Source organism: Molothrus aeneus, unplaced genomic scaffold (genome assembly GCF_037042795.1).
Source record: "Molothrus aeneus isolate 106 unplaced genomic scaffold, BPBGC_Maene_1.0 scaffold_35, whole genome shotgun sequence".
Taxonomy (NCBI): domain Eukaryota; kingdom Metazoa; phylum Chordata; class Aves; order Passeriformes; family Icteridae; genus Molothrus; species Molothrus aeneus.
This window is the reverse complement of record NW_027099016.1, coordinates 1,232,884-1,258,606: the sequence shown is the minus strand read 5'-3', so window position 1 is coordinate 1,258,606 and position 25,723 is coordinate 1,232,884. Positions and strand designations below refer to the sequence as shown.

The window sequence follows — 25,723 nt, the reverse complement described above, 5'->3', positions numbered from 1 at the left end:
AGCCAATAACCACAAATATTCACAATGCTTCAGTTCTGGTGTGAAATTATCCTGCTTGGGGCAATAAATTCTGCTTGGGGCAATGTCCTGGATTGTCAAGCAAATTGTATTCTATTTGCCATCTGTATGGCAGTTGTCTTCTGTTAAGTAGGCAGTTTTCCTTATCTCTTCCACAACTGGGGAGACATCCATTGATAACAGGCTATTGAATGTCACTGCACAACTGATAAGAACTACAGCATCCCAGTGTGAGATGCTCCACCCAGAGGGGAGAGCCAAGCATTCCTACCTGGATATAATCTTGCATTTCTGGAACACCAGCATGGCTTCCTCCACTGGATTTCCCAGAGGAAACAGCTGCTCTCTTCCCCTAGATCTTCAGAGGAAGACTACACTCTTCTACAGGATCCCTGCTCCAACAGAACCCACCTGACACTCTAGGAGGGCTGCAGCCACGATTCCAATTGGACTGCTACCAATACCCTGACCCACAGGGTGTCAGGTTGTGTTCTGACTCTGTCAGTGTTGTTTTAGTTTATTGCATTGTTTATTTTATCCTTTTATTTTCTTCCCTACTAAAGAACTGTTATCCCTGCTCCCATATTTTTTGCCTGAGGGCCCCTTAATTTAAAATTTATAGCAATTTGGAAGGAGGGGGTTTACATTCTCCATTTCAGGGGAGGCTCCTGCCTTCCTTAGGAGACTCCTGTCTTTCCAAACCAAGACAGATTTTGGTGCTTAACGTGAGGCTCAAGGGCACAGAAATAAAAAGGAAATAACAGTTCTTGAGTAATCTAATTTTTGTACGCTGCTACAGAAACCTTGTTAAGCTGTCATCATGTGGTCCAGCTTACCTTGGTTTGGGTGGTGTGGTAGGCTAGGGACAGGCGTTCGGAAGATTTCGGGCTGTGACGGAAAATTACAGGAATCCTTCTGCCCCTCTCCCCATAGATAAGGATCACCCTTGGAATGTAGCCAAACGTGTAGCCCCCCTAACCTATGCATGCCAGTAACTTTCCACTCCATACTAACCCTAGAAAGAATAGCCAAACCCCTGTCTGACGTAGAGAAACCCCTTAGTCCATAAATACCCTCGAGACCCCTCAATAAACGCCTTTAACCGTCCACCACATTGGTGTCAGCGTCCGTTATTGGCCCCGAGGGATCCCAAGGAGGGGATCGCTGTGCTGGACTCCGAAACCAGGTCACCGCGGCCTTCACAAGAAGGCAACATAGTGGTGCCGAAACCCGGGATCAACGAGTCCGGGCGACGGGGGAACTCCTGGCCAGGGGACAGCGTCCACAGTGCGGGAACGACTGTGGCGAAACAGGGGGACGCCCCAAAGAATCGCGATTCGTATGGAAGCAATAGCGAAGGTCGTAAGTTTGATACATATGAAATGGGGAATCAAATGTGAGCTCAAGAATTTTAATCTCGCATTGACGAGACTCTTGGAGCTTGGGGTCATTGCTCGACCCATAGATATATTGCACTCTGAAGTGTGGCAGAAATGTACTGTCGCGCTAGCAGAGGACACAAAAGCCACAGGCAGCAGCAAAAGCTTGAAAGCGTGGGGGAAGGCAGAAGCCGCCCTACGCAAAGCATTAGAAGAACAGGAGGCGTGGAACACTGCGCGCTCCTGTCTGTTAATCACGCCACAGCGGGGGGAGGGGGCAATAACGGAAAAGCACCCAGCTGGTGGCTATAACACTTCACACGAACAAGGGACCAGAACAAACAGTAGCAATTTACCCCTACATTTTGCAAAACTCTCCGCCACTAATAGGGAGGGACGTCCTTGCTATGCTAGGAGTCAAGATTACAAATTTATCATAGGGGCCACTGCTGTACACCCTCAGCTGCCAATCAAATTGACTTGGAAATCGTCAGATCCTATTTGGAGGGAGCAGTGGCCTTTGTCAGAGCCTCGAGTGGCAGCTTTGCTGGAACTGGTCAACCGCGAACTGCAAAAGGGTCACATAGAACCCTCCACCAGTCCGTGGAACACCCCTGTGTTTGTAATCCCCAAAAGGTCCGGAGAGGGTTATTGTCTCGTCCACGACCTGAGAGAAGTGAACAAGATGATTCAACCCATGGGCCCAGTCCAGACACTGCTACCCATGAATTCAGCTATCCCTGAAGGACAGCCGTGCGCAGTGCTGGACATCAAAGACTGCTTCTTCTCGATACCCCTGCATCCGGACGACAGAGAACGCTTTGCCTTTTCCGTGGCATTTCCGAACGGTAATCAGCCTAACCTCCGTTTCCAGTGGAGGGTGCTTCCACAAGGCCTAGTGGACAGTCCTGTTATCTGCCAGATCACCGTGGACAGAGCACTGATGCCAGTCCGACATTCCTACCCTGCCGCAACCATCATCCAATACATGGACGACATCCTGGTCGCTGCACCATCGACGAGCCAGGTGGACCACCTGGTGTCTACAATCACAGAAACCCTCCGGGCCAACGGCTTCGAGATCGCAAGCGCAAAGGTCAAGAGAGGACCCTGCATGACCTTCCTAGGAGTGGGAATCACGAGTTCCTACGTGACTCCTCCCAAGGTAAAGATCAACCGGGATATCAAGACACTTCACGATGTGCAACGCCTGGTGGGATCGTTGCAGTGGGTCCGCAACGTCGTCCTGATCCCCCCCGAGGTCATGGACCCTTTATATGACCTCCTGAAGGGACAACACCCCTGGGAACCCAAGGAACTGACACCACAAGCGGCGAGCTCCCTCGATTTCATCGACCAGCAGATGTCCACTAGCACGCTAGCCAGGTGGAACCCGGCCATGCCCCTGGACTTATACGTTCACTTCACACCAAAGGGCGGAGTGGGAGCACTAGCACAAGGACCTTCCGAAAAATCCCGACCGATCCAATGGGTAGTTCTCGGGAGACCTGCTCGTGCATTCTCCCCGGGAATCGAATGCGTCGCCAACCTCATCAGAAAAGGCAGGAAACTGGCCTTGAGACACCTAGGAACTGAGCCAACGAGAATACACCTTCCCTTTCGCAAGCAACCGTCTGTGGAGTCACCCGCAATTTCAGAACACCTAGCCCTTGCTCTCACCGGCTTCGGAGGAGAAATCTCCTACTCTGCAAAACCACCCTGGACTCAGCTGCTGACCATCGTCGACATAGACATACCACTAAAGGTCAAGGACCGACCGCAGCCAGGACCAACGGTCTTCACGGACGCTTCCTCCACGACTTCTACTGCGACGGCAGTGTGGCAGGCAGGGGAGCAATGGCATTGCATCAAAGCGTGTGACCCCACACTGTCAGTGCAGCAACTGGAAGCCACAGCAGTGGTCTTAGCGTGCAGACTTTTCAAAGATGAACACCTCAATATAGTAACGGACTCTATATTCGTGGCGAGGCTTTGCCTAGCCATGGCAGGACCAGGTGTGTCAACATCTACAGCAGCCCTAATGCTGGAAGAAGCGCTCTCCTCACGACAGGGCACCGTGTCCATCATTCACGCCAACAGCCACGACCCGATCAAAGGTTACTTCCAGATGGGCAACGACAAGGCGGACGCCGCAGCAAAAGGCGTATGGACGTTGCAGGAAGCTCGTCAGCTGCATGAATCACTCCATATCGGGGCCAAGGCCCTGGCGAAGAGGTGTGGGATTTCTACAGCAGACGCAAGACATGTGGTGGCGACCTGTCCTTACTGCCAGAAATCACCCCTGTGGACCAGTAGAGTCAACCCGAGAGGTCTCAAGCCTTCACAAATCTGGCAGTCAGACTTCACCTTGTGTCAACTGCTGAAGCCCCGAGCGTGGCTTGCTGTGACGGTGGACACTTTCAGCGGAATGATCGTGGCCACACAGCACCCCAAAACTAACTCTAAAGCCACAATTCAGCACTGGCTGACGGCCATGGCGTGGCTTGGCATCCCCAAACAGATCAAAACTGACAACGGTTCCAATTTCACCTCCAAACCAGTACAAGAATTCGCCTCGAAATGGGGCATCACATTAGTACAGGGTATCCCGTACAACAGTACCGGGCAGGCCATAGTCGAGCGGGCGAATCAAACCCTGAAAACCAGGCTGGAGGTGTTGGCAAAAGCAGAGGGTTTTGCCAATTCTATTCCCCCGGGAGATCAGGCACACATACTAGCAACCGCCTTGCTAGCACTGAATCAATTCCCTAGGGGGGATGAAACAAACAGCCCCATCCAGAAACACTGGGCCACCAAGGCGTTAGAGGAAGGCCCACAGGTTGCAATTAGAAATGAGCTAGGCGAATGGGAACAGGGCTGGAGGTTGATGCTCACGGGACGAGGGTACGCGGCTGTCAAAAAGGACGGCGAAATTAGGTGGTGTCCGCTTAGGTCGATCAAGCCCGACCTTCACACTGGGCGGGACAAGATTGATGAGAATTGTGAGTTTCTATTTACAGGACATGCTTATGGGTCGTCCCCGGGATGCGTATGTTCCCCTCCCAGAGGAAAGTGACAGTCCACCGAGCCGCCGGACAGCACCCGAGAGACCCACACGGGCGAGACCCAAGCTACAACGGTGTTTCTGTGTGATTATGCTATTGGGGCTTGTTGCCAGAGGACAAGCCAGCCCAGACCACTACCCTCACCAGCCCTTCAGGTGGGTCATGCAGCATCTTGATGGTGACAAGATGCTCAGAGACATCACCACGCCAAACGCCCCGTCCTTCATGCTTAGCATCACCAGCCTGTTTCCGGAACAGCCAAAGGTAGACCCCCATTCTTCACACGCCACACACATGTACCTAACTTACTGGTGCCCAGCATCAAACCCAGGAAAAAGTTATTGCAATCGCCCAGGGTGGGGATACTGTGGGCACTGGGGCTGCGAAACAATAGTTACAGACGCCAGGCCATCAGGACCTGGGTGGGACACACAAGAGCCCGACAGATTCCTACAGTTCACCTGGGCACCCGCAGGTTGCAAAACACCCATCTTCCTTCAGGGAAGTTTCTATCGAAACCACCATAAAGTCCCCAAATTCCAGAAATGCACTCACTATAACATGACAGTCTTGCAGCCAAATCACCCTAGCTGGGCCGTGGGCAAAACGTGGACGGTAGTCCTTCAAGGGTCAAGAAAATGGGTGAATGTGCGAATTATCAGACTCCAACCGTCAGCACCCAGAGCAGTTGGGCCCAACAAAGTAATCAAAAACACACAGAAAGGGAGGAACATGACCTACCCCAAACCCTTGCCCACAAGGGTCACCGAGGTCCCGACTGGCGATGAGGAAGCCTTCCAGATAGGCCGCTCAGCCAGGTTGGACCCGGACCCAATCCTTCGCATGTTAGAAGCTACCTTTCTATCCCTGAATGAATCTAACCCTAACCTAACCGACTCCTGCTGGCTTTGTTACGATGTTAAACCCCCCTTTTACGAAGGAATCGCTTTAGATACCCCCTTCAGCTATTCCACAGCCGATGCCCCTCGCCAGTGCAGATGGGACACACCCCGCAAAGGAATTACCCTGAGTCAAGTCACAGGTCAAGGCAGATGCTTTGGCAATGCAACCCTAGCTAAGCGGAAAGGCGACGTCTGCACCGAAGTAGTTGAGCCCGACAGGAAGAATAATAAGGGGGTAGTCCCATCCGCATCTGGAATGTGGGTTTGCCAGAGATCTGGAGTGAGTCCCTGCGTGTCTCTTGCCAAATTCGATAACTCTAACGACTTTTGTGTCCAAGTTCTGATCATCCCTAGGATCCTGTATCACTCAGACGAGGAGGTGTACCACCTTCTCGAGGAAAACAGCCGGCTCCACAAGAGAGAGATATTAACAGGTATAACTATCGCAATGCTGCTCGGCCTAGGAGCGGCTGGAACAGCAACAGGTGTCTCAGCCCTAGCAACTCAACACCAAGGACTGTCTCAGCTGCAGATGACCATCGATGAGGACCTGCAGAGGATCGAGAAATCCATTTCCTTTCTAGAAAAGTCAGTCTCCTCGCTCTCGGAAGTGGTCCTGCAGAACAGGCGAGGACTGGATCTCCTGTTCATGCAGCAAGGGGGCCTGTGTGCTGCCTTGAAAGAGGAATGTTGTTTCTACGCTGACCACACAGGAGTCGTTAGAGACTCCATGGCAGAACTCCGAAACAGACTGGCTCAGAGACAGAAAGACAGGGAAGCCCAACAGGGCTGGTTCGAATCCTGGTACAATCAATCACCATGGTTAACCACCCTGATGTCTACCCTAATAGGTCCATTGGCAATGCTGCTTTTAGCTATTACCTTCGGGCCATGCCTGCTGAACAAGCTAGTCTCATTCGTTCAGGCCCGACTAGAATGGACTAACATCCTGTTCGTGGGACAGCAACAGTTACTGTGAATTCAACAGAGAACACTGCCAGTCACGAGAGACTTGCCTGGCAGAAACTTACTCAGGTTTCCCAAGACCCTTTTCCCTAGTCAGATCTCAACCTCCTACCTCATTTCAGTGCCTATGTATAAGACTACCTCGTTCATTTGTGAAAGAGGGGGGGGAAGTGTGGTAGGCTAGGGACAGGCGTTCGGAAGATTTCGGGCTGTGATGGAAAATTACAGGAATCCTTCTGCCCCTCTCCCCATAGATAAGGATCACCCTTGGAATGTAGCCAAACGTGTAGCCCCCCTAACCTATGCATGCCAGTAACTTTCCACTCCATACTAACCCTAGAAAGAATAGCCAAACCCCTGTCTGACGTAGAGAAACCCCTTAGTCCATAAATACCCTCGAGACCCCTCAATAAACGCCTTTAACCGTCCACCACATTGGTGTCAGCGTCCGTTATTGGCCACGAGGGATCCCAAGGAGGGGATCGCCGTGCTGGACTCCGAAACCAGGTCACCGCGGCCTTCACAAGAAGGCAACAGGGTGGCATGTGGTTGTGGCTACATTTCTCCCATTTGCAGGCCCTTATCTAAACATGGGTCCTATAACCAAGGCTACTGTGGCTGTTATCCAGTTTGTTTTATGGGTGAATAAGGGGAGGAATTCATGGATTTTTAACTTCCTCTGGAAAGCAGGCACATGGATTCACAGCTATCACACCCTAACTGTATGTTTTTGGGGTTACTTTAATATTAGCACCTGCTGTGAGGAAATGACACCAGGGGAAATCTTCTCCCAACCCTTTAGCCATCTCTTTGGGTCTGCTCTACCAGTTTTTGAAGGGTTCAGATCCACTCTAAATACTAATGATATCATACAGTGGCTGGTGTTGCTGGAAGGCTTGTTCTGTTTAGCATTTAGAGATAAGAGAAGATTAACTTGGATAACCACCCTGACACCTACCCCAAAGACAAGGGATGCTGCCCCAGAGCCTGACCCTGCCCCACAGCCCACCTCAGCTATAAACTATCCAGATTGGATGGGGGTTCTGGTGAAGGAGATAAACGAGGTGAGCCAAATGCTGAAGGAGCACATTTCCCAAGCTCGTGAGAAGCCCTCCCAGTGCCTCGAAGAGGGAGAGTCTAATAGTGCAGCAGTGGAACCCACAGATGTTACAACTGTCCAGGTTCCAGCTGAACTGCAAAGGCAGACACAGCCAGCAGCAGTTGCTCCTGTGGAAACAAGGAGATCTAAGATGAAAGCAGGGCACCCAGATAAGGGAGGGCCCTCACAACCCTCAGGAGACCCAGAGGTTGAGATCGTCACTGAGTCCCTGACGTATGAAAATCTCCAAAATCTGCACAAAGACATTGTATGATGGGGATATGAGACTTATACAACCTGGCTACTTTGGGTCTGGGACCTTATAAGTACAGGTGTGCAACTGGATGGTGGTGAGGCAAGAAATTTGGGACCCTCAACCCAGGACTCAGGTATCAATCAGATTTTTGTAAGGGAGCCTGGGTCCCCTTCCCTCTAGGAGCGGCTTTTAATGAGTGTCAGAGAGAGGTTTGTCCACAGGGAGAGCATGCAGGAGCACCACCATAGAATGTGCTGGAAGACCCTTGAGGAAGGGATCCAACAGCTGAGAGAAGTGGCAGCATTGGAGGTACTCTTTGGGAGGGATGGACAGCATGAAAATGACCCTGACAAGGTCAGGTGCACAGGGTAAATGTTGTGGAGCCTGGCAAATCTGAGGCCATCTCAATACACCACCTTCATTGCAATGATTAATGCAGATACCAACCAAGAGACAGTGGGCTCTGTCGCCAACAAGCTTAGAAAGATGAGACTATGATCAATGGCCCAATGCTGGCTCATGTCTCTGCTGTGATTAAAAATCTCAAAGAGGAGATGAAGGAGATGAGGGAGGGGTGAGGTGTCACAGACATATTTTATGAAAAATCCTTTCCTTAGGATTTTTTCCTCCTGAGAAGCCGAGAGGCCTCAGGAACAAAATGTAAACAATAATTGTCGTGAACGGTGGAAGAATTGCCTCACACAATATGCGTGAACAGCAAATCCCAAAGTTTATTGATAGCTCACACATATTTATATTGGTGTTAATGAAGCTTATACATATTGCAAAAGCTGAGCTCATTATTGGTTAAAGCACACTTAGATCAACCACACCTACTTCTATGCTCTAATGATTATTTTGTTTCTATGTTTACATTCTTATAACTACTCTACCTAGGCTATCTTCATTTTCTGGCAAGCGATTTTCTCCCCCATCTTCCTGTTTCAGCGAAGGTCACCATGACCTCTGTCAGTGATTGGACACTGGTTACTTAATCCCCAGCTTGTTTCCCTTATCCTTATCCAACGGTATCACATCGAAGTGGCCTTTCTCAGCTAGCCAATTATCCACAAAGCTCTCCACAAATAATTATCTGCTGCTGTGGAATTAACAGGTGGATCTGTGATTGGTCTCATGTGGTTATTTCTAATTACTGGCCAATCACAGTCCAGCTGTCTGGACTGTCTTGGTCAGTCACAAGCCTTTGTTACTCATTCTTTTTCTATTCTTAGCTAGCCTTCTGATGAAATCCTTTCTTCTATTCTTTTAGTATAGTTTTAATATAATATATATCATAAAATAATAAATCAAGCCGCCTGACTTCTGTGGAGTCAACATTCTCGTCTCTTCCCTCATCCTGGGACCCCTGCGAACACCACCACAGCGAGGAGCAACAGTTCCCATATGGCACCAGTGCAAATCACAGCCCCAAAGTCAGAGCCCAATATTCCCCAGCTAGACAGAGAGGGTACACCCCAGGGGCTGACGTGTGATTCTCCCTGCATGACCATGGGGAAGACATGGGAAGGTGGGATGGAAAACCCACTTCTGTCCTGGCAGCACGGGTGCATCAACTCACCGAGGGAAACACTAATCAAGGGAACTCCAGTAAAGTGAAGGTAGCCTCAACCTCCCATGACCGAGCTGCTGGGTATGATCTATCAGATCTCCTTGAAGGAGAGAACCTCTAGCATGCGTGCCCAGGAAAGAAATAATAACCAGGATTAGGGGGGCCCTGCCTGTAGCCAGGAAGAGGCATGGGAAAACTGGCTCTTTTAGACGGTGTGGATCTGATGGCCTGGCACATCAAAGCCACAAAAATATGATGCCTTAGTTGATACTGGTGTGCAGTGTACTCTAATACCATCGGGACACATTGGGGCGGAACCTGTTTCCATTGCCAGGCTGACGGGGATTGACTGTGTTGGAAGCCGAGGTGAGCCTGACTGGGAAAGAGGGGCAGAAACATCCTATTGTGACTGGCCCAGAGGTCCTGTGTGTTCTGGGCATAGACTTCCTCTGGAATGGCTTTACAAAGACCCAGAAAGACTCAAGTGAGCTTTTGGAATAGCTGCTGTAGAGGCAGAGAACATGAAGCAGTTGAACACCTTGCCTGGACTATCAGAAAACCCATCTGCAATAGGACTTCTGAAGGTGGAAGAGCAACGAGTGCAATTGCCACCTCGACAGTGCACCACCGGCAGTATCGGACAAATTGGGATGCTGCGATCCCCATGCACAAAATGATCCGTGAGCTGGAGAGCCAAGGGGTGGTCAGCAAAACCCACTCACCCTTCAACAGTCCCATCTGGCCTGTGTGCAAGTCTGACGGAGAATGGAGATTGACTGTGGACTATCGTGGCTTGAGAGATTGACCGTGGACTATCGTGGCTTGAATGAAGTGACTCCACCACTGAGTGCTGCTGTGCTGGACATGCTGGAACTCCAGTACGAGCTGGAGTCCAAGGCAGCAAAGGGGTACGCCACCATTGACAATGCTAAGGTGCTCTTCTCCATTCCTCTGGCAGCAGAATGCAGGCCTCAGTTTGCTTTCACCTGGAGGGGTGTGCAGTACACCTGGAACCGACTGCCCCAGGGGTGGAAGCACAGCCCCATCATCTGCCATGCACTGATCCAGAGTGCACTGGAAAAGGGTGAGGCTCCAGAGAACTTGCAGTACATCAATGGCATCATTGTGTGGGGGAACACAGCGATGGAAGTGTTTGAGAAAGGAGAGAGGATCATCCAGATTCTGCTGGAAGCCGGCTTCGCTATCAAGAAGAGCAAAATCAAGGGACCCACCCAAAAGATCCAGTTCCTGGAGTAAAGTGGCAAGATGGATGGTGTCAGATTCCCACTGAGGTCATCAACAAGATCACAGCAATGTCTCCACCAACCAGCAAGAAGGAAACACAAGCTCTCCTAGACGCGATAGGTTTTTGGAGAATGCACATTCCCGAGTACAGTCAGACTGTGAGCCCTCTCTACCTGGTCACCCGCAAGAAGAACGATTTCCCCTGGGGCCCTGAGCAGCTACAAGCCTTTGCACAGATCAAGCAGAAGATCACTCATGCTGTAGCCCTTGGCCCAGTCAGGACGGGACCAGAGGTGCAGAACATGCTCTGCTCTGTAGCCGGGAACAATGGTGTGTCCTGGAGCCTTTGGCAGAAGATGCCTGGGGAGACTCGTGGCCAACCAACTTCTAGAGCAGAAGTTACAGAAGATCCAAAGCCAACTACACTTCCACAGAGAGGAAAATCTTGGCTGCCTATGAAGGAGTCCAGGCTGCCTCAAAGGTGATTGGCACAAAAGCGCAACTCCTCCTGGCACCCCAACTACCAGTACTGGGGTGGATGTTTAAAGGAAAGGTTCCCACCTCCCACCACGCCACTGACACCACATGGAGTAAATGGATTGCTCTCATCACACAGTGCGCCCATATTGGAAACTGAATCACCCTGGGATTTTGGCAATAATTACAAACTGGCCAGAAGGTGAGAACTTTGGTCTCACTGATGAAGAGGAACAAGAACCAGTGACATGAACTGAGGAAGCTCCTCCCTATGACCAACTGCCCCCAGAGGAAACGCGCTACGCTCTTTTCACTGATGGTTCCTGTTGCATCGTAGGGATGAACTGGAAGTGGAAAGCAGCCGTATGGAGCCCCACACGACAGGTTGCAGAGGCCACTGAAGGAGAAGGTGAATCAAGTCAACTTGCTGAACTCAAAGCTGTTCAGCTGGCCCTGGACATTGCTGAAAGAGAGAAGTGGCCAAAACTCTACCTTTATACTGATTCATGGATGGTAGCCAATGCTCTGTGGGGATGGCTGGAGAGGTGGAAAGAGTCCAACTGGCAGCGTAGAGGAAAAGCAATTTGGGCTGCTGATGAGTGGAAAGACATCGCTACCAGGGTAGGGAGGCTACCTGTGAAAGTCCACCATGTAGATGCTCATGTTCCCAAGAGTAGAGCTAATGAGGAACACTGAAACAATGAGCAGGTAGACCAGGCTGCAAAAATAGAGGTGTCGAAGATAGACTTAGATTGGCAACATAAGGGGGAGTTGTTCCTAGCTCGATGGGCCCATGATGCCTCAGGCCATCAGGGCAGAGATGCCACCTATAAGTGGGCACGAGACCGAGGGGTGGATTGAAGCATGGACGGTATTTCACAGGTTATCCATGACTGTGAGATGTGTGCTGCCCTCAAGCAGGCCAAGCGAGTGAAGCCCCTATGGTATGGTGGGCGGTGGTCCAAGTACAAGTATGGGGAGGCCTGGCAGATTGACTCCATCGCACTGCCCCAGACACGCCAGGGCAAGCGCTACCTGCTGACCATGGTGGAAGCCACCACTGGATGGTTGGAAACCTACCCTGTGTCTCATGCTAATGCCTGGAACACCATCCTGGGCCTTGAAAACCAGGTCCTTTGGAGGCATGGTACCCCTGAGAGGATTGAGTCAGACAACGGGACCCATTTCAAGAATGGCTTTAACACCTGGGCCAGGGAACATAGTATTGAATGGATATACCATATCCTCTATCATGCACCAACTGCTGGGAAAGTTGATGGGTGCAATGGACTACTTAAAACTACCCTTAAGGCACTCAGTGGGGGGACTTTTAGAAATTGGGAAATGAACTTAGCAAAAGCCACCTGGATGGTCAACACCAGAGGGTCCATAAATCGAGCTGGTCCTGCCCAGTCTGAACCCCTGCACACAGTGGAGGGAGATAAAGTTCCTGTGGTACATATGAAAGGCATTTTAGGGAAGACTGTTTGGATTAATCCCACCTCAGGCAAAGACAAACCCATCCGTGGAATTGTTTTTGCTCAAGGACCTGGTTACACTTGATGGGTAATGCAGAAAGATGGAGAAAGCCATTGTGGACCACAGGGAAACCTAGTCTTAAGTGAGAACTCTGTGTAAGGTTTCATTGTGATGCAGATGGAAATAGAATAAGGGGTGGGTAATGTCCTGACTGCCAAGCAAGATGTTTTCTATTTGCCATCTGAATGGCAGTTGTCTTCTGTTTTCCTTATCTTTTCCACAACCAATCCTCCCTCAGGGGAGACATCTGTTGTTAATAGGCTGTTGAATGTCACTGCATGGCAGATAAGATCTACAGCATCCCACTGGGAGATGTGAGCCCAGAGAGAGGAGCCAAGCATTGCTACCCAGATATAATCTTGAGATTCTGGAACACCAGCATGGCTTTCTCCACTGGATCCCCAGAGGAAACAGCTGCCTCTTCCACTGGATATTCAGAGGAAGACTTCACCCTTTCTACAGGACCACTGCTCCAACAAAACCGTATCTGCTACTCCAGGAGGACTGCAGGCACATTTCCACTTGGACTGCTACCAACACCCTGAACAACAGGATGTCAGGTTGTGTTCTGACTCTGCAGTGTTGGTTGGATTTACTGCATTGTTTATTTTGTCCTTGTATTTTTTTCCCTAATAAAGAACTCTTATCCCTGCTCCCATATATTTGCCTGCGAGCCCCCTTAATTTCAAATTCATAACAATTCAGAGGGAGGAGGTTTACATTTTCCATTTCAGGGGAGGCTCCTGCCTTCCTTAAGCAGATACCTGTCTTTCCAAACCAAGACAGGAATATTTTCCAAGGCTGGTCATAAGGAAAACAGGAACCTTTTAGCAGTTCCTGGGAGCAGACAGTGTTTCTGATAAGTTTGGAAAGAGCAAAACCCAGGTGCTGTTTCCAAGGACAAGACCTAACAAGCATTTCTCAGATCACAGTGCAGCCTGGAAAGGAGGGGGCAATGCACCACCACACTGGGATCTCAGGGGTGCCCATGGCCTGGGTGATGCTGCCTGATGTCAGCCACCCACCAAAGCCACTCTGTCCCTGCCTCCCACAGCTGCACAGGGCAGAGAAAATTTAACCAAGAGTTCCTGGGTTGGGATAAGACAGGGAGAGATCCCTCATCCAACACCAAAATGGGCATCACAGGCCCAGACTGGGCACACGGAGGGAATTTATTACCAACCAAATCACAGCAGCACAAGGAGAGGGGAAATAAATTTCTCCAACACCTTCCCCCCACCCAACAAGGGTCACCCAGAATGGGCATAACCAGGGCTCTGCCCAACGGGGGTCACTGGGGATCATCCAATGGGGATCCTCCCATTAGGGATTGTTGTATTGCACTAAAGATGGAGCTGGAACAAGGTATAAAGCTCTTCCTGCAATCAGGGCACTCGCAGGGCCTCTCCCGGAGTGGATGTGGCAGCGTGCCCTTAGGTCGGAGCTGTTGCTGAAGCTCTTCTCACACTCCCCACCCTCGTAGGGCTTTTCCCCAGTGGGGATCTGGCGATGACTGAAGAGGGGGGAGCTCGGGGATAGAGGCGAGGCAGGTCGGGCTGGGACAGCGCTGGGCTCTGGGCCCGACCTGGGCGCCCCCCACGCGCCCCTTCCCCGAACAGCCCCGGCGGGGGACGCAGGTGGGGTCCGGGCGGGGGGCGCTGGGTTCCTGTTTTGGGGTCCCACTCTCCCCTTTTCCCCACTTTCCCACCGTCTCCCACCCCTTCCTCACCTCCCCCCAATCCTCAGCCCCTCCCGCTCGGCCTTTGGGGGGTCCCCTCCTCCTCCCCCTCCATTCCGGGCTCCCCCCTTCGCCCCCTTTTCCCCCTTCTCCCCCCCTGTCCCAGCGCCTCCCGCCCCCCGCTCACCCGAGAGCTCCGCGCCCGCACCCGGGGGGGCTCCCAGCACCACCAGTGCCACCAGTAGGGCCCCAGCTGCCGCCCCTCGCCCCATGGCCGGGGCCGGGCAGGGAGCAGCAGCCCCAAAGCAGCCGCGCTGCGCTGGGAGCACCAGTCCGGAGCAGGGCGGGCTCGGCAGCGCCGCGCGCTCTCATTGGCTGCCGCCACTTTTGGGGACCCGATCTCAGAGGCTCAGCCACACAACTGATGACTCTTCAACGCCCCGCGTTCTCATTGGCTGCGGCGCGTTTTGGCTGTGTTTTGATTGGCTGAGGCCTTTCCGGGCCGCTGCAGCCCCGGGCTGGGGGTTTTTTGGGGAGGGGGAACCTTGGGGCGCTGGGCCGGTGGGAGCTCAGGTGAGCCCAGCAGTGCGTGCCCAGGGGCGCGGGATCTCAGCGGTGCCCGTGGCGAGCGGTGACGCTGGCCCGATGCCAGGCACCCCCAGAGCCGCTCTGTCCCTGCCCCCGCAGCCGCACAGGGACAGAAAATGGAACCGAGGGTTCCTGGCTGGGGACAAGGACCGGGAGAGATCCCTCAGCAAATCCGGCACGGGCACAACAGACCCGGCCTGGGCACACGGAGGGAATTTATTACCAACCAAATCACAGCAGCACATGGAGAAGGGAAAGAAATCTCTCCAACACCTTCCCCCCACCCAACGGGGATCACCCAGAACAGGGGTCACCAGGGCTCTGCCCAACGGGGGTCACTGGGGATCATCCAGCACGGATCCTCCCATGGGGGATGGAGCTGGAGCAGCGCACGAAGCTCTTCCCACACTCGGGACACTCGCAGGGCCTCTCCCTGGTGTGGAAGTGCTGGTGAGTGATCATCTCTGAATCCCACCTGAAGCTCCTCTGACATTCCAAGCACTCCTAGGGCCATTCCCCAGTGTGGATCTTGTGGTGCTTGCTGAGGCCGGAGGTCCCACTGAAGCCCTTCCCACATTCCCCACACTCCCAGGGCCTCTCCCCAGGGTGGATGTTCAGGTGTTCCATCAGGGTGGAGCTGTAGCTGAAACCCTTCCCACATTCCAAGCATTTGTGGGGCTTCTCCCTGCCATGAGGCTTCTCCACCAGCGCTGAGCTCTGGCTGGATCTCCGGCCTCCTTCCTGGCTCAGGGGGGCTCTTTCCTCCCTGCAGCTCCCTGGGCTGGGTTTGCAGCCCCTCCTCGTGAGGGATCTCTGGGGCTTTTCCTCCTCTGCCATCTGGCCACAGCTTGGGAATGACAGATCCTGGTTTGGGGGAAACCAAGGTGGGAACACCTTGGAGTAGAGGCTCCTCCTGCCCAATTCCATCTGTAGAAGTCAGCAGGAGTCTTGTGTCCATGAAAACCTCCACAATGTCAAGGTTCAGCCCAAAAAGCTCTCCCAGGATTTCCCTATCACTCATCTCTCCACTTCTGGTGTTCCAGAGGTTTCCTGATTTCTTTTCCTTGGGATCATGGGGGTCCAATGGTTCCAGGGGTTCTCCATTCTCCGGCGTCCTGCTCAGGGATGATTCAGGGGCTTTTGGGGGTCCATGGGGGCCCTTCTCCCCTGATATTCTACTTTGAGATCCCAGGGATCCCAGGGGTCCCTCCTCTCCAGGCTCCCCCCCTTTCCAGTCTGCCGGGGTCCCCCAGCTCTGAGATCTCTCCCCTCTGCTCTCCCCACTCTGGGGGTCCCAGGGGTTCCCCTCCTCTGCTCTCCCAGGGGTCCCCAGGACCAATGTCCTCCCCTGCCCATACTGGGCAATGGCCACGTGGGCCCCCAAAGATCCCCCCAAGGGGCTCAGCTTTGGGCTCCTGCAAGATCCAAACCTACACACACAGAGAAAACAAAACCTCCCAGAGACACCAGATGATATTTGGGGTCAATTCCACAATCTACAAGTTCCAAATATCCCCCCAATAAAAAACCCTCTCAGGGACTCCTGGATAGATTTGGGACGAGCTCCCCCTCCCCACTGAGCTGCAAGACGAGGTGGGGGCGATGGTCCCGCGGCTGCGGCCACAGGGGGCACTGGAACCTCCTGTTCCTGCTGTTCCTGCTCCTGCTCCTCCTCTTCCTGCTCCCCCTTTTCCTCTCTCCCTCCTCCTCCTCCTCCTTCCTAATCCCACCTCCTCCCCAGTTCCTGCCTTCTGTGTATTTAGACTGGAGGACCTTGCTTGTTTTTAGAACTAGAACAAAGATCCCAGATGGAACAAGGCTTGCTGCTTTTAGTCAGGAGTATCAGTGACTAAAGGTCACGTTTCCTTTGCTTTTGCTGTCCTTGTTCTCCTCAGTGTTCAGGCTGGGCTATGGGGTGTCCTTGTTTGCTGCATTTTCCGAGTTCCTCTTGCATCCTTTAGGCCATGGGCTGTGCCCTGGGAGGGTTCTTTGTGCTCCTTTGTGACACAGGAGTACCTTCCAGGCAGTTTCTGCGTGAGCTGCTGCTGGGATGTCACAGGAACAGCGCCACGTCGCCGTGGTGTTCCCGTTGCTGTGGGACACGGAGGCCTCAGTGCCCAGAGTGGCTCTGGGCTCGCTGCCAGAGGATCCTCCTGCCCGAGGCATTCTCAGCAGCCAGCCCAGCCCTGTCCTTCTGTGCTTGCAGGGCTACAGGCTGCAGGCGTGTGCAGCGCAGCCAAAATGATCCAGCACGTGGCTGCTGCAGTTTGCACTCTGTACTCTGTGGCTTATTCGGGGTATTTTTTAACCCACTTGGCACGTAAGTCGAGGTTTTCCCTCAGTGCAGCATCTGTGGCTTTGGGCTTACTGTGTGCTTTCTGTTCTTCCTCTGGAGCTGAGTTGACTTTGGAACCAAATGGCCATGAAGACACCATTGCTTTGGGAGAGCTCCTGCCAGCAGCTGCAGCTGAAAAAGGCGGTGTCTGCAGCCAGCGGGGCGTGCACAGCATCTGCAATGAGCCCTGGGGGGTTCTGTTCCCTCAAGCAGGGAGTCTGTGCCAGCAGAGCCTGGAACTGCCTCCCTTTGCTGCTCCAGCCAAGAACTGACCCAGCCCAGTGTTTTGTGCTTGTTCTCTTGCTTGCTGTGGGAAGGGACTGTGGCTCCTGGAGGGATGCAGTGAAAGCAAAATGCTCTCTCGGGGTTGCCTTGCTCCATGGCATTTCCCACCACTGGCAGTTTTTCTCCTAACAGCATCTGGTTCATGTTCCCTCTCCCATTACAGGGCACCTCCTGTCTGGATTCCGAGCAGCTCCTCCTTCGGTGAGTGGGAAAGGAACCTTTGGTGTTTGGAATTGTGCAGCAAGTTGTGAGCTCTGCATGTGGCAGTCAAGGGCCAGCCTGGGAGGCTGAAGGAAAGTTCCTGTCAGTGTCTTTGCGGCAGCAGCAGCAGCAGCAAAGGAATTCCCATCAGTTTTCTCGTTTTCTGCTGAAGAGCTTTTGAAGAGCTGCAGGTCTGGTTTTGCAGGCAGAGGATTGCTTGCTGGCTTTAGCCATGGTGGAATATGGAATTCCCAACAATAAGTGGCAATGTCGACTTTAGCCCATTGTTAGTTGGAACAGCTCCAAACCCCATTTCTGCTTAGTGCAGCTGGATGTGCAGCTGAGGATAAATAAGGTGATAACTGAGATAGAACTTCCCGTCCCTCACGCTGCCGTCTGTCCACAGGGCACAGAAGCAGCACCAGCACCTCCTGGGGCTCCCTCTGCTTCCAAAGAGGAGGTCAACAAGGAGGAAGACAGCAGTGAGCTTCCCGCTGCTCTGGGGGACGATGGTGAACTTCCCTCAGTGCCGGGAGATGACAGTGAACTTCCCGCTGCTCTGGGAGACGAGGGTGAACATCCCGCGGGGTGGGAATGCAACGGCGAGGCTCCCGCGGGGTGGGACAAGGACAGGGGACATCTCCCGGCCTGGGACGAGGACGGTGGATGTCCCCTGGTGTGGGACCAGAGTGGCCAAGCTCCCACGGAGTGGGATGAGGACAATGGACGTCTCCCAGTGTGGGATGAGGATGGAGGATATCCTGTGGCTTGGGAAGAGGAGAGTGAACATCCCCCAGCATGGGAAGTAGACAGCGAACATCCCCTGGCTTGGAAAGATGATGACAAACCTCCAGCGTGTTGGGAAGAGGATGGAGAAGCTGCAGCATTTTGGGAAGAGGATGGAGAAGCTGCAGCATTTTGGGAAGAGGATGGAGAAGCTCCCTCTGCTTGGGAAGAGGACAATGAACCTCCCTCCGCTGTGGGATCCTGGGCTGAACATTCTGACAGCAGCACAGCCGGGCAGCCAGAGGGGAGAGGGGAGTGGTGCCTGATGCAGCTGAGTACGTCTGCTCTGTTCCTGGGTGCCCAAGCAGGTGCTGTGTGTGTGTTTGGGCATCAGCTGCACCCAGTGTTGCTCTGCAGCTGAATGTCACCGAGCCATTGATTGTCCTTCCCCAGCTGACACCAAGGGGCTCACGGCCCCAGGGAGTGGGGCTGGTTGTGGCTCTGCTGCAAGGCGGGGTCTCACTCTGGGAGGGAGCGTCTTCCACGTGGTTTCTTTCAGGGAACACCGTGAGCGAGGAGGAGCCTGCCGAGAAATACCTGGAAGTGGAGCAGATTGGCCAAGGGTAAGTGCACGGCAGCTGCTGCTGCACAAGCAGGGCCGGGTGTTGTGCTGGTGCAGGATCAAGTGAGAAGTCAGGAGAGCTCCAAACACCTTCAGACACTGGGCTACCATCCTGCTGTCTCTCAGTCCTGATCAGAATTGATAACTGTGGTCAGAAGGCGCCGTCAAAGGCCCCTGAGGCTGGCAGTGTCCTGCCTGCAGCAAGGAGCAGGACCTGGAAGATCTTCTGTCCCTGGAACTGGATTGCCTAAAAGAGCAACTCACCATGTGGTGACTGTCAGAAAACAGTTCTCAAGAAGGTTTCTTTCAAATATTTTCCTTCAAAAAATATCCACTGGTCAGGGTTATCAACCTAATGGTTTAGAAACAGAAACCAGAGATGAACTAATAAGTGCTCTATTCTAGCACAGGTAGCAGACCCCATCCATTCAGTAACAGACATAGAGCTGATGCACTTGGGGGGAAAATGCATCACCTGCCTGATGGCAGGGCCCTTGTGGAACCTGCAGATCTTAGGCAGGAAATGGAAAAGGATGAAATGCATTCTTTTCCAGTTCTTTAGACACCCATTTCTCACCTCAGGTTCTGAACTAAAGCAATTCAGCGTGGACATTGGGATTTGCTCCAGGCCAATTCCTTTGTGTTGGGTCTCAGTTTTCTCCTGCACACCTTGCATGGCAGAGGGCTGGTGGCTGCTGTGCTGTTGTTGGAAGGGTCGATGCACCCAGGTGTTTGTGAACGCTGCAGGCAGCAGAGATCTCCTGTCTGGGCTGGCTTTCACTGCCAGGGCCTAAAGCACTGCTTCTTTCTTCTCTGCTGTTTTGTCTCCAGGGCTTTTGGAACCGTTTATAAAGGACTCGACAGGGCCACTGGAGGAGAGGTCAGTGCCAACACGCCCAGCACGCCTGGCAGCTCTCCAGGGCTTTCCCCTCTGCTGGGAGCTGTGGCTGCAGCTTTGGGGGCCAGCAGAGCTTTCCTGCCCAGGCTGCTCCTCTGAAGGCAGAGCAGTGTCAGCCTGCAGAGCACAGCTGGGACAGACTTGGTCCTTCTGAAGCGCCAAAGGAATGCAAGGAGGGCAGCGGTGTCTGTCAGAGCAGGACACGCTGGCTTGGCCTTCATATCTAAAAGTGTGAGTGCATCAGCTGCTGGAGACTGAGGCCCAATTTATCTTCATCCCAGCCTCAGACAGGAACATTATTTAGCTATTCTTAGCTAAACTATAACACTATTATTTCCATCCTGCCTTTTATCTTCAAAGGATACCTCAAGGCCTGATTAGGGAGAGATCCTGCTTGGGCTCAATTTGGGGTTTTAGTCCTCCTTCAGCTGTTCACAGAGAGTGAGGGAGAGAAATGAGAAGACGAATGTCCAGAGCAAAGCTCTCTCCTAATCCTGCAGTTGTGTTTGGGTCTTGTGTCAGTGACAGCCTGTGACAGGGATCACCTGAGCAATGGGTGTGCGTGTCTGCTTTGTTCTGCAATCCCAAACAGAGCAGCTGGATCTGAAATCATGACCAAATCCCATAGAATTGCTAAGGGGTTCCTGGCTGCTTTGCTCTGTTTTCACAGAACCAGAATTACCTCCTGCTTGCAAAATGGGTTTGAATAATAATAGTCGGAGTGTTGAGGCCATTTGAGAAGACTGTAGGTGCAGAGAATGTTGTTAGAGCTTTGAGGCTGACAGCTGAGGGACCATTTCTGCAGAGCTTGCAAGGCCAAATGTCTCTGGCCATGTGTCTTGTAAGCAGCCCCCAGCTGGCAGAGCAATGGGCTGTGGGAATGGCCCTTGCTGAGCTCTGGTGCCCCATCCCAAGGCAGTTTGGCACAGCCTGGCTCCATCACTCCAAAAAGACTCGCTCCGTGTTTGCTGTGGCCTCCTGCCACAGACTCCTCCAGTTAAAGGCTGCAATGTCCCTTCAGGTGGCCATCAAGAGAATGAGTCTCAGAGGGCAGAACAGGGAACGAGCTGTGAATGAGATCCTGCTCCTGAAGGACAAGAAGAACCCCAACATTGTCAACTCTTTGGACAGGTGAGTGCTTCAGCTCTGATCCCGAGCCCGGGCCCTGCGTTAACCTTTCCTGGCATCCGGAGTCTGTAGCCTGGTTTGAAAATGCCTGACCCAGCCACATCTTCCCAAACCAACAGCCTGGCAGTTCGCTCCCTCCACGTACTTTTGTTGCTTTGCTTTGGTTTTTCCTTCAAGTTGACCCCGTTTGCTGTGTCTCCCAGCAAGTGCTGATAAACCACAGCAGAAATTATTTCCCTTGGCTTCTTCTTCCCAGCCCTTTTCCATTGCTACAGATGCCAGGAAGATCGGGTTCTTGTTTCCAGAAATGCCTCATTTGCCCATTTTTCACTGGCCTTGCCTGTTTCTGAAGGGACTTTCTGAAAGGTTTTCTGACTGCTTTTGTCCCAAGTGCTGCACGGCCTCCTGCCCTGGATAACCCTGGCGGTTGTGTTGCCTTGTTCTGGAGGGAATGGTGGAACTGATGAGTTCAGAAGCTGAACCAGCTGGGGCCAAGTGTTGTGATTCCACATTGATCTGGGCTGTTGCTAAACTGCATTTTTCACCTGCTTGCCATCTAAGGCCTCTCCTTTCTCACAGGTGTCTCCTTCCCCTTTAGACTGTGCAGATTCCAAGGGCTGGGCAGCCTGGCAGGAATGTCTCTCCATCTGATTCTGTCCTCACTGACAAGTGACCTGGAAACAAAACTCCACTCCAGGCTTTTCCATGGGGGAATTGAGCTCTGCACTTTCATCTCCATGCCATTGTTTTCCTCTTCCAGCTTCCTTGTGGATGGAGATCTCTGGCTGGTGATGGAATACATGGATGGAGGAACTTTGCGGGACGTTGTCAGACAGACGCGCATGGCTGAAGGAGAGATGGCAGCTGTCAGTCGGGAGGTGAGGGATCCTGCTTGTCACTCCCATGGCTGGGACATGATGGTCCTTCCAAACAGGACGTGAGAACAGGAGTGGCTCCATGCTCAGGGCTTTGTTTCTGTGTTGTTTTCATGAGCTGGAGAAGAAAGAGCCTCTGCAGTGAATGGCCTGCCAGCATCACTGCACTTCTACTCTGTTCTTGTTCTCTCTCCTGCTGTTGTGGTACTCTCTGTCTGCTTTGGATTTGATTTGCTGTTCTCAGCTTTGCCTTGAGCCCTTTGCCTGGAGCTTGTGTGCACTGCACTCCTGGCCTGTCACAGCAAAGCTGCTGCTGGCAGAATTCTGAGCTGTCCTTTCTGGTGTGATATATTCCAGCCATTGGTTTTTGCCCTCATGTTTCTTGTTCTCTCTCAGTGTCTGCAGGGCCTGGATTTCCTCCATTCCAACCGGGTGATCCACAGGGATCTGAAGAGCTCCAACATCCTCCTGGGCATGGACGGCTCTGTCAGGCTGGGTGGGTGTTCCTGGCCAGGCACGGCGCTCCCGGGCTGCGGGGCTGGGGCTGCTTCCCAGGGAGGGCCAGAGCCCCACAAGGGCTGCTGGGGGCACTGCCCGGCCCCTGCTGCCAGCTGAGAGCGGCTGCCCCAGCAGAGAGCTCAGGAGAGGAGCAGGGGGCCAGCAGTGCCTTTGCTCTGGCCATGGCCCTTCCAGAGGGGCAGCAGTGGGAATCTAAAGCTCCAAGGGAATCAGTAAAAGCCACTGCAGGAAAGCTGAGGGTTTCTTGAAGGGCCCTGTTCCATCTTTCCTTGGCTACAGCCCTGAGGGCTTTTCCAGCTGACTTCACTACTGCACTCTCAGACTGAGCGTGGGGAATCTTTGTGCTTGGTTTCCTCATTGCAGCTGCCTTTGACAGGGTTTGTTTCTGTCCTCAGCTGATTTTGGCCTCTGCGCTCAGCTCAGCCCTGAGCAGGACCAGCGCAGCTCCATGGTGGGCACTGCTCACTGGATGGCCCCAGAAGTTGTGACCAGATCTCCTTATGGCCCCAAGGTGGACATCTGGTCCTTTGGCATTGTGACCATCGAGATGGTGGAAGGAGAACCTCCTTACTTCAGGGAAACGGCGGCCATGGTAAGAGGCAAATTCTCCAGGGGCTGCAGAGGCTGCGAGCACAGGGGGACCCTGCACTGGGAGCAGCAGCTGGAGGTTTCTGCACATGGGAAGGGAATTCCCAGAGGACTTGTGCCTCCACACAGACAAATTTTCTGCAGTCTCCAGCAACAATTTGCTTTGGGCTTTTCATTGTTGCAGCTCTTCTAGCTGAGAGGATGACCTGGAAATATGAAGCAAGTGCATCAGCTCTAATGTTATCTTGCAAGAAAACCCCACACCGTCCCCAAATCCCAGCCCCAAACCCAACAAGATTTCTGCAGGAGTTTCTAAAAGACATTTTGCAAGATGATCACCCCTGATTCTTCTCACTGGGAAACTTGTCTAAAACCTGAAGATGATGGTTGAACATCCTCATAGTCTAACGTATTTCTTTCCTAGTCCAAGCTACTTTTTCCATGTCACCAAGCCTGAGCTTTCAGCATCACAAACCTCCTGTTTCTTGCCTGGCAGTTTCTGGGATGGGGCATCAGGAATGCATTTACTTGAGTGTCAGTGGCACTGCAGAGATGCACTTGATGGAAGAATCCTCTGCAATAACACAAGCAGACCACACTGAATCTGGAAAATGGCTTTTAAAGCTGGTGTCCATATTTGGAGAAGCAAAATGGGCTATTTCTGATGGAGGTTCCTACTAACAAAGCCCGCCAATGAAACTGGCTCTCAAGGCGAGATCATTTGGATGTTGCAGTGGCTGTGGCAGCCGCAGGGTTTGGGTTTTTTGCTTGGCATAGCAAAATGAGCTCTGAGCAGCATCTCTGGCAGGGAGGAAAGTGCCCCTGGCGCTGGGGCTGAGGCCCCGGGGTGGATGTGAGCCCGTGTGGGTGTGAAGGAAGCTGGCAGAGCGCTGAGTTTGCTTTCCCTGCAGGCTCGCGCTCTGATCCGGCAGAACGGGACCCCGCAGCTGCAGGAGCCCCGGCGCCTGTCGGCTCTGCTGCGGGACTTCCTCGAGTGCAGCCTGGAGCCGGACGAGGAGCGGCGCTGGGCTGCCCAGGAGCTGCTGCAGGTGAGAGCCAAGGGCTGCAGGGGAAGCAGCAGCGCCAGGGAGGGGTTTTCTTGTGGGGCCCCCTCCGATAGTCTCCAGTCTCGCTGCGTTCCACGCGCAGAGCGAGCAGAATCCTCGCCTGCTGTGGCCTGGCAGGCTCCTTTCTAGCTCATCTGGACCTGGTGCCCCACAGCAAGCAGGGACATCTTCAAGAAGCTCAGGGGGCTCAGAGCCCTGCCTGACCTGAGCTTGGATGTTTCCAGGCAGGAGGCACCTCCCACATCTCTGGGCACCTTCTGTCAGTGTTTCCCCACTCTCCCGGTTAAAAAATTCTTCCTTAGATCTAATCTGAGCCTGCTTCCCTCGATTTTCAAACCATTTCCCTGTCCCTCTCCTGGAACAGAGCCTGTGAGGAACTTGACTCTGGAAGTAACTGTTCATTTCTTTATTTTTTATCCTTTGGGCAGCACCCATTTTTATCATCAGCCAAGCCTCTCTCCAGCCTGACCCCTCTGATCACTGCAGCAAAGCAACTGAGGGAGCAGCAGAGCAGATGAAGTACTTGAGGACAGCTTCTTGTTCCAGTAGTTAGGACAACTAGTTAGTCATGGTAGTAAGCACTGGTAGTTAATTATGGTAGTTAGCACTGGTAGTTAGTTAGGGTAGTTAGCATTGCTAGTTAGTTATGGTAGTTAGAGCAGCCTGTTTGTTATGGCAGTTTTATGAATAAAAACGCTCTTAAACCTCAACTCCCCTGACGTGTCCCTTCCCTCTCCCGCCGTGACTCAGCTGCCCGGAGCAATGTGAGGGGAGAGCGGGCCCAGCCTGGCCCAGAGCTGAGCCCCAGCAGAGCCCTGGCAGAGCCCAGAGCAGCCTCGGCACCTGCAGAGTCAGCCTGGAAGGAGGCGCTTGGAGCCTTCTCGGCTGCACCCGGCTCTTGGTTACAAACTGTGTGTGCTGGAAAATGCCACCGGCTCTGCAGGAGGGCAGAAGGGGCCTGGGGAAGGCCCAGGTGCTCCATGCAAGGGAAAAACCTGCCCTGGGTATGTTATAAATAACTAGGTAGTGTTGGCTTTTGCTACTTTGACATCTGCAAAATATTCTTAATCACAACAAATTTGATATAGTACAGTTTGTAATCACTTTTCACTGCTTTTGCTATAGTATAATTTGTCAGCTTTTTGTGGCCAATGCCCTGGCCCCTGTGTAGCTCATATCCTCAGAACATCATTTATGGATGATTTTTTAGTTAGTGGACAGTGTGAAAAACATACATTATAGTTTTGGCTTTTGCAAAATATTAAAGTGGATGCAATGTGTTGTGCATTAGAATGTTAACTTTTACAGATGTAGCTGTAGTTGGGAAATAAGAACTAATGCTTTTATTTTTGTAACTAACTGACAATAACAACTCAGAGATATTTGTGAAATAGCTAATGTTCATTTAAAGTACTTGTGGAAATAGCTAAAAGCGTCTGCATGGTCAGACAACATCTAAGGAAGGGATGTGATGAGGACCCCTGCCACTGACCCTTCCACTGTCAATAACTGTCACCTGCTGAAACCACAGAACAGGGGCCCTTGTGAGGCAGTGACACACAACCCTCAAAACAGCAATCCAGGATTCCTGCACGTGCTCTAAAAAGGCGAGTTGGGGGTCAAACCAACCTAAAGAATTCCTGGAACATGTAAATGAGTTCAAGGAAATGTTTTAATATGTATAATCATTATGAATA

The 25,723-nt window shown here is 52.6% G+C and overlaps 1 protein-coding gene and 1 pseudogene across 1 annotated transcript; both read left to right on the top strand.

The window, feature by feature from the left end:
* LOC136570612 (zinc finger protein 208-like) overlaps positions 1-25,723 on the top strand; it is a 625,335-nt pseudogene that overhangs the window by 506,042 nt on the left and 93,570 nt on the right.
* LOC136570547 (serine/threonine-protein kinase PAK 3-like) lies at positions 15,156-24,544 on the top strand. The gene is made up of 10 exons (XM_066571023.1): positions 15,156-15,232; positions 18,010-18,191; positions 18,889-18,952; positions 19,783-19,831; positions 20,871-20,980; positions 21,738-21,855; positions 22,249-22,348; positions 22,767-22,963; positions 23,871-24,008; positions 24,455-24,544. The coding sequence occupies exons 1-10, from the start codon at positions 15,156-15,158 to the stop codon at positions 24,542-24,544; spliced, it is 1,125 nt and encodes a 374-aa protein (XP_066427120.1).

Excerpts from the sequence above, each read along its gene's own strand:
- LOC136570547 (XM_066571023.1), top strand. The coding sequence starts at position 15,156 with ATGGAGCTGGAGCAGCGCACGAAGCTCTTCCCACACTCGGGACACTCG. Across the intron at positions 19,832-20,870 it reads ACAGGGCCACTGGAGGAGAG|GTGGCCATCAAGAGAATGAG; the intron begins GTCAGTGCCAAC and ends ATGTCCCTTCAG. Across the intron at positions 22,964-23,870 it reads TCAGGGAAACGGCGGCCATG|GCTCGCGCTCTGATCCGGCA; the intron begins GTAAGAGGCAAA and ends CTTTCCCTGCAG.